At 38.7% G+C, this 13,088-nt stretch overlaps 1 protein-coding gene and 1 pseudogene across 4 annotated transcripts in view; one reads left to right on the top strand and one right to left on the bottom strand.

Moving 5' to 3' along the window:
* The window catches only part of ABCC9 (ATP binding cassette subfamily C member 9), a 109,026-nt gene that overhangs the window by 63,159 nt on the left and 32,779 nt on the right, over positions 1-13,088 (top strand). For all 4 annotated transcript variants that reach the window (XM_045587831.1, XM_045587830.1, XM_036457006.2 and 1 more), the window contains exons 21-28: positions 10-94; positions 2,644-2,724; positions 4,418-4,555; positions 4,695-4,820; positions 9,440-9,536; positions 10,158-10,387; positions 12,137-12,285; positions 12,495-12,564. In XM_045587831.1, the coding sequence (XP_045443787.1) occupies positions 10-94; positions 2,644-2,724; positions 4,418-4,555; positions 4,695-4,820; positions 9,440-9,536; positions 10,158-10,387; positions 12,137-12,285; positions 12,495-12,564 (976 nt within the window). The remainder of the gene's footprint in view (positions 1-9; positions 95-2,643; positions 2,725-4,417; positions 4,556-4,694; positions 4,821-9,439; positions 9,537-10,157; positions 10,388-12,136; positions 12,286-12,494; positions 12,565-13,088) is intronic.
* Positions 753-1,175, bottom strand: LOC118729465 (annotated as a pseudogene).

Below are 13,088 nucleotides of genomic sequence, written 5' to 3'. Positions count from 1 at the left end.
CTCCTACAGGTATAAAGCCGTCACAGATGCCTGTTCTCTTCAGCCAGACATTGACTTACTACCATTTGGAGACCAGACTGAAATTGGAGAGAGGGTGAGCTATGTATAGTTTGATTAAATTACGGGAAAAAAAAATCTAGAAAAGTCTTTTGGTTTCCTTTAATCTTCCATGGAGCATAATAAAATCTGAGAGGTTAAAATGTGTATGTTGCCCTAGCAACAGGTTCCAGAAACAGTTATACAGGAGCTCTTTGACGCCACTCTCTCTTAAGCATTTGTTGAGTAACCACCGTATACTTAACATTGTGCTGGCCTCTTGAAAGTTCATAAGGAAAATAGAGCAGTTCCTGCCTTTGATCAAATGTATTTTTACTTTCTTGAGAAGTTTACTTTGAATTGATTTGGAAACTGAGATTGCTTTCGACAACTTCTTCTACTCTTGTCAACATTGATTTATTCTTGTTAAAGTGTTCTTTTTTTTTTTTTTTGATTGTGTGTAAACATGTTTTTCATTGATGTTTTACTATTCTGACCAACTGAAAAATATTTATACCTTTATGTAATCTTTATAACAATGTTTGGCTAAAATTGTTATAGGTGTCAGGTATTGTGCAAAAGATTTTATATGCTACCTGCATATTGAAGCTGAGCAAACGAAGGCTGAGAGAGGTTAAAGAGCTTGCCCAATCACAGAGTCAGGGTGCAACTGCAGTTAGTCTGACTCTGTGGTCTGCGTTATCTTTTTTTTTAATAAAGAAGTCAAGTTTATTTGTTCATTTCTTGCATTTGAAGTATTGCTCAATGGCATCCTTGGCCTGAGACTCTTTTCCATAGTCCTCAACGACCACACAACTGACACCAACCACCTTACAGGGTCTTCCATCTTTGTGGATGTTGCAGAGGTCTTTCCATTATCCTGGTTGCTTGTTGCTGTCAAACTTAACTAGGTCGATTTGGTGTTCAGCACAAACCACCTCCACAAACTTGACATTCTTAGGTTCATCACAGTTAGATGCAAGCACACAAAGGTGGGCTTGACACTTGTCTCAGGCTGTGCCAGGCTTGCAGTGAATTCTGTTTGCTAGGCCATCCTGAATAAGGGTGGTCTTCAGCACCCCTTATAAAGCAATATTAATACCCATTACTCTCAAGGCAGCAATACCTTCCCCAACCATGGCAATGGGTTATGGATGAAGCCATATATTGAACATAGCAAGTCCTCTGCCTCTATGCAATTCTGCAGTGGCAGTGAAAGAGCTGTAGTTTGCATTCTTAATGAATATTTATTGCACCATAGTTTAGTATTTAAGAGCATGAACTTAACTTCTCAGAGCCTTAGTTTTTATGTTTGTAAAGTGAGAATAATCTACACAAATAAAAGAGAGAGATGCAAATTGACCATACTTCGTGACACCCACCAGCCAATCAGGAGTGAGTATGCAAATTGACCCAGAAAAGATGGCAGATTAATTTGCATATACAGATGCCAAGCAGCCAGGGGCGGGATGCTTCCGTCATTGCCATGGTGACAATGCAGGCATTCAGCCCTGCCCCAGCAGCTCTGGGCCTCTGGGCAGCATAGGAAGGCAGAAAGGCGGCTCTGGCTAGAGCAAAGGCAGTGCTGGCAGCCAGGAGAAGGAAGGCCCGTTCTTGCACGAATCTTCGTGAATCAGGTCTCTAGTCCTACATATTGGAATCACTGTGAGGAATAAAAGAAGTAAGGAATGTAAAGCCAGTCACACAAGTCTGACATGTACTAAGAGCTCAATAAATATATCAGGCCTTCAAATAACAACATTTTGTCATTTTGTTCAGAATCATTTCATTCAACATCATTTTGTTCATCATTGTTTGTTATAACATTGAGATGCTTTTGTTTTTGTTTTTAATATATTTTTATTGATTTCAGAGAGGAAGGGAGAGGGAGATAGAAACATCAATGATGAGAATCATGGATTGGCTGCCTCCTGCACACCCCCTACTGGGAATCAAGCTCACAACCCAGGCATGTGCCCTTGACCAAAATCGAACCCAGAACTCTTCAGTCCATAGGCCAACACTCTATCCATTGAGCCAAACTGGCTAGGGCCATTGAGATGCTTTTGGAACTTAAACTCTTGTTTATATAAATTAGCCTGTCATTTTGCCATGGTTCCAAGAACCTATGGACTATGTTAAGTGAGGATTTATTGTACTAGGTTTTAAAAATGTTATAATCAACATTTGACTAGAAAAGCATATTGCTGCATGGTTCTGTTGAATAAAACTCATAATATCAAATTTACTGGTAAGAGGTATATGTTAAGTGCACTACAGACACAATTCACAAAATGAGGGGGGAAAAAGGAATTGTTTGTGGTCTTTAGCACTCACCAGTGTTTTGGTTAATAATGCTTTTGTACAGGAGAGCTCTCTATCGGAATGAAAGGGGGCTTAATGTTATCAGTCAGGAATTACCTTAATATAATTCAGGTATTGACCACTAGATAGTTTTCATTTTATCTCATCAATGTTATCACAATTTAATTAGTAAATTACATTATTTTAAGAGGATTTTTTTATTATTATTCTTAAAAAGGAATTTTTAACCAGTGGATCATTTACTAGTGAAAAGGTGGATATTTATGGATATTTCTTCTCTAGGGCATCAACCTGAGTGGGGGTCAGAGGCAAAGAATCTGTGTGGCACGAGCTCTCTATCAGAATACCAACATTGTCTTCTTGGTGAGAATATGGCTTTGACTTATATTTCTATTCATTGTTTCCCTCTGAAAATGAGTCTTTAAAGGACAAGGCAAATAATCTAAGAAAAGATGATTTAACTTGTGAAATCATAGAAAATGCAGGAGAAACAAATCCTCACAGTATAAATCAGATTAACATGTAAGGTAATGACTTGGGGGCTCTATATTGATGTCCAAGAGACTGGGGTGCCCACAGGGGTTGTTTATATGAATTTCTGAACCACGAGGACAATTAATGAGGGAGTGTGCATGGTGCTGGATCAACTAGATGGAATCATAGGGCTTGTTTATATTTTCTGACAAAGAGAGAAGGTCTGGAAAATACATTCCTGGTGGACATAAGCATGGCACTGCGTTTCAGTGGTGTAAACTCAGGCTGTGGATAAGATTTGTCTGTGAAACTTCCTAAAACTATAAAAATCTTATTATCACCCTTAGACCTATTTCAATCATAATCTGTAAGGTCAGGTCTAGAGTCTGTTTTAAAAAAGCTTCATGGATGTTTATCATGTATATCCAGAGTTACTAAGTTGGTTCTACTTGTGGATCCACAAATAAAATTAGATGATTATGTTGATTATGAATTTGTTCTAGTTTGGTTTCTCCAACAGGAGGAAGTCAAAGTAGCTTAGCTTACAAATAGATAACGTATCGATATATCAGATACCAGAAAACTATGTAAATGCATCCTTCCCTGCTTTTTCCTTCTGCACAGTTTTTAAACTATTTATAAATCTGGTTTCCAGACCTCCTTTAAAGTTTTCACTTCACCCAATCTTGAGAACCTCTTCAAAAAGTGGGTTGATTTTGGAGTTTCCCATTAAGTTGGACCCATTACTGGGGATGGGAGTAGAATTTGGACATAGCATAAATTCACTTTAGGTTAATCTCCCTAAGAATACCAGTCCTATTTTTTTTCCCCCAGGAAAAAAGCAACAACTCTAAAAGCCATAGCAGTTTCCAGCAGTAATTTGTGTAATTGTTAATCTTTTTCATAATGAATGAACCCCCAACTAGGAATGACTTCTTGAATTTTGGGACTAGTTAATGACTGAGCCACCTGAGGACCAAGTAACTTGGAAATCTGAAAGAAAGAGACCAAGGTCTTCTGAGTATCATATTCTATCCTTGTTCCTTTCACTGCCTTCAATTTACAGACCCTTACTTACCTCAGCTGTAGAACAACTGAACTCAAGTAATAGGGTCAACTTATTGTGTATTCTTAGGCATTCATTATAGGTTTATTTTGCATAATCTCTTTTCTTTATTTAAATTTTATTTATTGATTTTGAGAGAGAGAAAAAAACACATTGATTTGTTGTTCCACTTGATGACTCTCTCTGAAGACAGATCGCTTATCTTTTAGGCAGCGTTTTCCTTCTTGATCAGTGTATAGGTTTCCTTTCGTTGGTATAAAAAATTGCCATAATTAGTGGCTTAAAAATGCAAATTATCTTACAGTTCTGTAGGTTAGACGTCCAACATGAAAAAAATAGAAGCTTCATTTTAATTTATTTTTTTCTGACAATTTAAAGTTATATGGGGTCTGTTTTTATGAATTATATTTGAGAGATAATTTGTCTTTTGTTTATTTGTATTTCTACTTTCTAGAGGAATTAAGTTACATAAAGGGTATAGAGATGTTTACCTTCTCCCTATTTTACTGGTTGTAGGACGATCCATTTTCTGCCCTGGACATTCACTTGAGTGATCACTTAATGCAGGAAGGGATTTTGAAATTTCTCCAAGATGACAAGAGGACTCTTGTTCTCGTGACTCACAAACTGCAGTATCTAACACATGCTGACTGGGTGAGAGTTCAGAGGAAGTTTCATTCATTTTTATATGATAGTTCTTTTAATAAACAGGGACCCTTAGAAGTGCCTTCTGAGGTCAATGTGATTCCTCTGGCTAGTTACGACTTTTTGTGCTAAAATGTGCTTTCCTTAGATCATAGCCATGAAAGATGGAAGTGTCCTAAGAGAAGGAACTTTGAAGGACATTCAAACCAAAGATGTCGAGCTTTATGAGCACTGGAAGACACTTATGAACCGGCAAGATCAAGAATTAGAAAAGGTAATTGTTCATAGTTTGGAAGTGTTCAGAGTCCAGTTCGGAAGAGTGAAAAATGTACTGTGTAATTACTAAAAATATTTTAAACAATACTTACATTTAATGTTTAATATTTGATAATGGTCCTCATTGGAAGCCCTTGTTTGAAAGTAACTTCATATTTATATGTGATAACAAATGGGCTACTTAGAAGCTATAAAATTCTAATGATGTCTTTTGAATGAAGTGCTATCAGATTTTTAGATTTTTATTGGAATTTGAACTATGTTACAGTAATGGGTGTGATTAAAGCTTAAAGTATTTGCTGAAGCATGATATATCCTTATTTTATGTTATGTATATCTTATTTTTCTCACCCGTAATGTGAGAATATTCTCATTTATTACCTATATGTGGAGGGTCATGGGTAAAACAAAATCCAAGATACATTTGAAAAAAGGAAGATCTGTGAGGTGTGGATGAAGTTGTAAAGCATGTATTGTATAGGGTTGAGTTGGGAATGAAGGAAGGTGATCAGAAAGAAATAACAATAAAATGTTACATTTGTAAAGCTTTTAAAGACACTAAAGCCCCTTTTACATGATTTCATTTAATTAGCACAAAATCCCAGAAATTAGAAAAAAATAGAGTGAGAAATTAGTGGGGGGAAAAAAATACCATCTCACCTTTACAGATGGGAAAACAAGCTCAGAGAGACTAAGTAACTTGCCCAAAGTTGTACAGTATAACAAATGGTCCTAATTAGACTTAACTCAGGTCCATAACTAATAATGTGAGTATAATGTTATGTATGACATAAATATAACATTGAATGAGGTAATAATAGAGTTGAAAATGAGATTGAGTATAATTTAAAAAGAATAATTTGTGATTGAAAGGCAAAATTGTAAATTGAATTAGTAAATTTTTGAATTCTTATCTTTTGAGTCGGGCCTAAGAAAGGTCCAGAATTTTGTACCTCTAACCAGGAATGAACATTATAAAATGAAATCTATACCAGCAAGTTTCTGAGAATATTAAGAAATTAAAACATATCATTTTTATAAAAGAATAAAAGGACCTATCTTTCAATAGAGAAGGGAAAACAAAGTCAGACAGGCATTGAGATTGCTCTGACTTCTGTGGATTTGCCAAAAACATCAAAAGCAAACTACACAAGGAAGAAATGATATATATAAAAATACTTAAGTAGAATAGAACAAATCTTAGAACCATTAAAAGACATTCACACACAAAAAATTACAAGATACAATTGGCAAATGCTGACTTAGGAATTATACTGTGATAAGCTTGATTATGAATTTACTTGGGATAGCTCCAAATGATAATTTTTCAGATGCCAGGAAGAAAAGAAGATGATGTAAGCTTAGGGAGTAGGATCATTTATGGTTTACTTTGGAAAGAAGATCTGGAAAGAGAGAGAGAAAAAGAGAAAGAGTGAGAGAGAGTGCTCTTGGCTTGATTTTGTGGTAATACTGTTAAGCAAGCCAGAAAAAAGTCTGTTAAGTTGTATTTAGAAACGAAATGATCACTTGAGATAGCATAGCTCTATAATTAAAGACATATTACAGGCTTCTATATCAGCGGAGGGAAAAATGAAGCAAGTTAGGGTGTGGAGAGCTGTGAGGTGGACTGGTGGCCAGTAGAAGCCAAATGAACCATGCACCTGCTCAGAATCCTCATCTGGAAATAGAGGGAGGGTGCTGGCGCCTGGGGAAGGGCAGACACCTGAATTTATCTGGAGCCAAGGAGAATCACACTGTGGGACAAGATGTTTAGAACACCTTGGGGAGTGTTTGTAAAACAGCTTCTTGTTTAATTTGTTATATGGCAGGCAGAGTGTGTCCCTAGAGCACTGGTTCTCAACCAGGGCAGATTTTGCTTATTAGGAGACATTTGGCAACATCTGGAGACATTTTTGGTTGTTGCATCTGGGGGGCAGGTGCTACTGGCATCCAGTTGGTAGAAGACAGGGACAATGCTAACCATCTACATTGCATAGGGCCATCCTCACAACAAAGAGTTACTGGGCCCCAATGGTGATCGTGCCAAGGCTGAGAAAGGCTGGCCTACAGCCAGAATAGATTGAGCAAGCAGAGAAGGAAGGTGAAATTAAAGGACCTCCAAAACATCCAGTCTCAGAACATTAGACAGAACGGTCAGTTTAAGGATTAAGGGGGTAAACAGAAGAGAATACCTATATATATAAAAGGCTAATATGCTAAGTGTCCATCCAATTGGTAGCTATGACATGCACTGACCACCAGGGGGCTGATGCTCAACGCAGGAGCTGCTGAGCTGCAGTGACTTGGCAGTGGCGGTTCTCAGGTGACACACCCAGAAACCAGAGAGGAGGGAGCCCAATTCTTCACTGGGCCATGCAATTCCACCATTGCCTGTTGGTTATGTTGTTGCTGGGTCACTGTCAGCCCCAAATCTGGTTTACTGCACACTTGCATTTGTGTTCCACAGCCTGTACCACAGCAACTTTGCAGAGTATCCTCTTGCACTCTGGGACTCCTCAGGGGATGTTAGAGAGCCAATTTGGGCCTGATCCCCACGGGCCAGGCTGAGGGAATCCACCTGCCAGAGGGACGCCACTCACTCTGCAGATGCCCTTCCAGCCCTGGTGCTGCCGGCTGGGAGGGGCCAAAGGAGGTTGGCTCCAGGGCATATCCAGCACTTCTCACTCAGTTCCACCCTGCCAGCCACCTTCTAATTAATTTTCCTTGAATGTGCATGAATCTATGCACCAGGTCACTAGTGTTAAAAGAAATAGCAATGAAAACCACAAGAAGGAGAAGAAAAAGACCTTTTTTTTTTTTTTTTAAGCTGATTTAAATATTTTTAAAAATTCTAGCTTGGATGACATCAACCATTATCTTCATGATGTGATTAAGTAAAATAAATTGGCATTATTTGATATTTCCACCCCTAGCTCCCAGCTCTCACCTTGACCTGATCCATAACAGGCATTCAATGATATTAATTGGATAAATGATTCTAAATTCATATTTACTACCTGATCCAAATATCAACACTATTAAAAAATCTTAAACCTGTAATGAACTTAATATGAGCATTTTCTAATAAGAAACATGATCTTAAAGATTTTTTAAAGATGTCTATGAGATGTTAAATGTCTTGCTCACATTGCATGGAGTTGAACAAGACCCAAATCTTCTATTTTTCAATGTGCAGGTTCATTTTATTTCATTATACTATTCCCAAAATATTGGGTCCTCTTTTCGTTTTTTGTTTTTATCTGATCTCATGATACAAAATTAAAAGCTGATGTTAAATTGCCTCTGAAAAAATAACTATTCAGGAGACACTTTTACTTTTTTAACCAAGAATCTGGAAGCAAGAGAGCCATCTACAATAGGGCTCCTAAATCACACGTGTCGTATGAGGCTAAATAAACAAATAAACCCCAAACCAAAATCGCTACCTAGAGACTGATCACTTCAAAGGTTTGTTGGCTTATTGATGTAAGAAACTGTGATTTTATTTATTTATTTTTTTGTATCGGCATATACGGGAAACCCTTAAGTTACCATAGATTGCAAAAGTTTGTAGGTCAGTTATTTGGAACGCAGAATGCATTTCCCCACAGAAACCCAGGATATGGTTAGTTTCCCAGAATGTCGGGCAGAAGCTCATTTAATCCACAGTGTAACACAATGCTACTCCAGTTCCACAGCCAGCGGGACAAGGGTGTTGGAAGCAGAGGAGTGGAGAAAATGAAACTCTCTTCTTCTCTGGAGGCTAGTCTGCAGCAACCCTTAAAAATTCGCAGTTTGATTTTGGAACCTTTCCCCTTCTCTTTCTGCACATATCCCCCTCTTGGGTCTTTCTCCTAAACTGCTAGGTGCCCAAGTACTCTCATTTCCCATTTCCTTCAAAATTGCCTATGTTTCTTTAATTCCTATTGAACTCTCTATCTTTTGTGCAGCTGTCTTAGCGAGATGCTAAATATTTAATAATTCACAATAACAGTGTAAGACAGGTAGTGCTTTAGTCAGTCTAGAATCACATGTGTCTTTTTAAAACACATTTTTATTGATTTCAGGGAGAGGAAGTAAGAGGGAGAGATAGAAATATCAATGATGAGAGAGAATCATTGATCGGTTGCCTTTGACACACCCCCTACTGGGGATTGATCCAGCAACCTGGGCAAGTGCCCTGATAGGGAATCAAACTCTGACTCCTGGTTCATAAGTTGAAGCCCAACCACTGAGCTACACTGGGTGGGGTAAAAAACAAAACAAAACCACATGTGTTTTTAAGGAAGATATATATTAACTTAGGTAAACCTTTAGTTAGTGAAACTACAGGGAATATCTGAAAGTGATATAAAAATAAAGCCAGTATCCCTGTCCCTGGGGTAAGCTCCATCATGTTCTTACTAACTTTCCTGGCTTCCTGCTCTGTGCCTTTAGCTCTGGAGCACTCCTATAAACCTCAGGCATTGCCCCACACTGCTCCTCTGGCAGGAGTTAGGGACCTCTAGAGAGAGCACAGAGCCCACATGGTAAAGGTCACTAACAATTGGTACTGTGAGTCACTGATTGGGAAGTCAAAACCTTCCTGTGGCTGTGAGCTCCTGATGTTTCCTGTAGGATATGGAAGCTGACCAAACAACCTTAGAGAGAAAAACTCTCCGAAGAGCCATGTATTCAAGAGAAGCCAAAGCCCAAATGGAGGATGAAGATGAAGGTAGATTTTTTTTCTTCTTACATTTGAAATATTCGTAAGGGTAATAGGATGTGAGGGTTTTACTTTGGCAATTGACACATGAGTGTGCCATTGAGGAATAAGCCTCTTTGCAGGGGAAGGAGAGCTCAATCAAATACAGAATAGTGAAAATGAAATGAGTAGGAGTGAAGTTAAAGTTGTATGTAATCAATCATCAGGCATCTTGAGGAACTTCCCATAGTGAGTCTTGGTACATTTGTGCTGTGTGAGAGAGTGCTAAAATGAGTTTTTTTCTGCCAAAAGCATTTAAATGTTTTCAGCCTAATAGTTGTATTTCTATAACTTTGAAGTAGATTTTTTAAAAATTATATTTTTTATTAATTTCAGAAAGGAAGGGAGAGGGGGAGAGAGATTGAAACATCAGTGATGAGAGTCATTGATTGGCTGCCTCCTGCACACCCCCTACTGTGCTTTTGGCCAGAATCAAACTCGGGACCCTTCAGTCAGTCAGCAGGTTGATGCTCAGTCTGCTGAGCCAAACCAGCTAGGCTGAGGGAGATTTTTGTATGCTTTATTATGGGATAATACAAATTCAATCTACCTGTTGCCTATCTGAAGTATAAACAAGTGTTTTGTATGCAGAGGAAGAAGAGGAGGAAGATGAGGATGACAACATGTCCACAGTAATGAGGCTCAGGACTAAAATGCCATGGAAAACCTGTTGGTGCTATCTCACTTCTGGAGGATTCTTCTTGCTCTTTCTGATGATTTTCTCTAAGCTTTTGAAGCATTCAGTTATTGTAGCTATAGACTACTGGCTGGCCACGTGGACATCGGAATACACTGCAGACAGTACTAAGGAAACTGATCAGGTACAGTGGGTTTTGGATTTAAGTCACCAAGGAAAGGTTGAGATGATACTTTTTTTTTTTTTTAATCTAGTTAGATACTAATAGCCCAAATGTTATAGGATTGTTGTAGTGATTCCCTAAGTTAATTAGAACAGGACATGTCAAAGTAGGATCTATTATCATCACTTTTATTTTTAAAGTTATAATAATAAACATTTAAAGATGATGTTTGGATTTAGATTCAAAGGAATTATATACACACTAGAGGCCTGGTGCACAAATTCATGCACAGGTGGGGTCCCTAAGCCTGGCTGATGATCAGGGCTGATCAGGGCCTTCTTGCCCAGTCCCAATCAGGGCTGGGTCAATTGGAGCCCACTGGCGGGCGGGATGGGAGGTTGGCTGGCTGGCTTGGGGGAGGGACCGCAGGAGGTTGGGTGGCTGCAGGAGGTTGGCTGTGGGAGCACACTGACCACCAGTGGGCAGCTCCTGTGTTGAGCATCTGCCCCCTCGTAGTCAGTGCTTGTCATAGCAACTGGTCATCCAGTCGTTCAAGTTATTCTGGTCATTTGGTCGTAACGGTCACTTAGGCTTCCATATAAACACACACACACACACACACACACACACACACACACACACACACACACACACACAAGGCCTGGTGTATGAGATTCATGCATGGAGGTTATCCCTCTTCATTCTGGAATGCCTCAGGGGGATGTCTGACTGCCAGTTTAGGCCCAATGCCTGTGGGATCAGGCCTAAACCAGCAGTTGGACATCCCTCTTGTAATCCAGGACCACTGGTTCCCAACTGCTCACCTCCCTACCTGCCTGATTGCTCCTAACCACTCTGCCTGCCTGCCTGCCAGCCTGATTGCCCTAACTTCTCTACCCTGCCAGCCTGATCCCAACTGCTTTTCTCTGCCAGCCTGATTTCCCTAACTGTTCTTCCCTGCTTGCTTGATCCCCCAAACTGCTCTCCTCTACCAGCCTGATCCCCCTCGCCAGCCACATGCGGCTCTTTGGCCCCTTGAGTGTTCTAATGCCACTTCTTCAAAATAGACTTGCCGCATGCAGGAGCCATGAAGTTTCAATCGCACTGTATGTGCGCTCATGTGGTATTTTGTGGAAGAGTCATGCTCAAGGGGCCAAAGAGCCGCATGTGGCTCGCAAGCCATGGTTTGCCGACCACTGCCCTAACTGCTCTCCTTTGCTGACCTGATCTCCCCTAACTGCTCTTCCTTGGCTCCACCACAATGACTTTGTCTGGAAGGATGTCCAGAAGGTTGCCCAGAAGATGTACAGTCTAATTAGCATATTACCTTTATTAGTAAAGATATGGTGTGTGTGTGTGTGTGTGTGTGTGTGTGTGTGTGTGTGTGTAACATATATATGGGACTGTGCTGTTGTTTTTCTGATGTTATTTGATATTAACTACCCATGAATTAGCTATTCCTTCTGAGATTAGGGATAGAGAGAATGAACACTGCAATATAGAAATTTAATGATATTTCAAACCTGAAAACAGACACTTCATCTGTCCTTAGACAAACTTTGAAAAAGAATGAAAGAAGCAAGTGGGAACTTGGCCTTAGGATTATGGTGGGGATTTACCCCAAGTCTCAAAAATTGAACTCCTTCAACTGCCTAAATTGATGCAAGATAATGAAGTTGATAATACTGTCTGATTTTGATACTGGTGTTCTAGTAAGAAAAAAAATCAGTTGATAATTTCATGTGTTTTTGTGTGTTGGTTACTTCTTAGACCTACTATGTAGCTGGATTTAGCATACTCTGTGGAGCAGGTATTGTCCTCTGCCTTGTTACATCTCTTACTGTAGAATGGATGGGCCTCACAGCTGCCAAAAATCTTCATCACAATCTCCTCAATAAGATAATCCTTGGACCAATAAGGTAAAAGTAATTATTTTTTACTATCACATAAAAATATATATTCATATTTAATTTAAGTGAAATGTGAAATTTTAAAGGTTTTTTTCAATCCTTAAACAAATGAATAGGAACCTTCTCATTTTCATGACTCCAAGATGTCTGTCTATTCACAATGCTCAGGTTCCAAATAGTTTAGTATTGTCACACATTTCAATCTGTTTATTGCCTAGGTTCTTTGACACCACACCCCTGGGACTGATTCTCAATCGCTTTTCAGCTGATACAAATATCATTGATCAGGTGAGTGTCTGAGTTAGTTCCAAAAAAAAGTTCAAGAATTTTTTTTAGTATAAGCCAAGTAACATTTTGAGGTAAACCATAATTCCTCTTAACAGTAGAGGATTTATAACACTTAAATGGAAACCTATTTACATTCATACCAATATCATAATAAATAGATGAATTCTAGAATAAAATCTTTAAGGAAAACATTAATTGCAAACAACTTATGCATATAAAAGGGAATATTTAGAGAATCAGCATGAAATAAGTAGAAATAGCAGGGGATAAACTAACATTTGAACTCTTTATTATAAAAAGAAATGATTTTGGTCAATGTTGTATCTTCATTCCGAGTAGAGTTTGTTGAAGTTGAGTTGATGTGGAGTGTCTCCCAGAAGTAAAGAATACAATGCCAAGCTGACTTAGATGTCCTTTAATTTTATTAGATGGACTCTTGAATGAGAAAAGCTTTAGATAGTGTGGTAGTTTAAGAAAATTCAAAGGATAATCAGTTCAGTCTTGGGTCCTTAGGCCTTTAGAAG

The sequence above is a fragment of the Pipistrellus kuhlii genome, unplaced genomic scaffold (assembly GCF_014108245.1).
Source record: "Pipistrellus kuhlii isolate mPipKuh1 unplaced genomic scaffold, mPipKuh1.p scaffold_m20_p_3, whole genome shotgun sequence".
Taxonomy (NCBI): domain Eukaryota; kingdom Metazoa; phylum Chordata; class Mammalia; order Chiroptera; family Vespertilionidae; genus Pipistrellus; species Pipistrellus kuhlii.
This window is presented reverse-complemented; position numbering and strand designations above follow the sequence as displayed.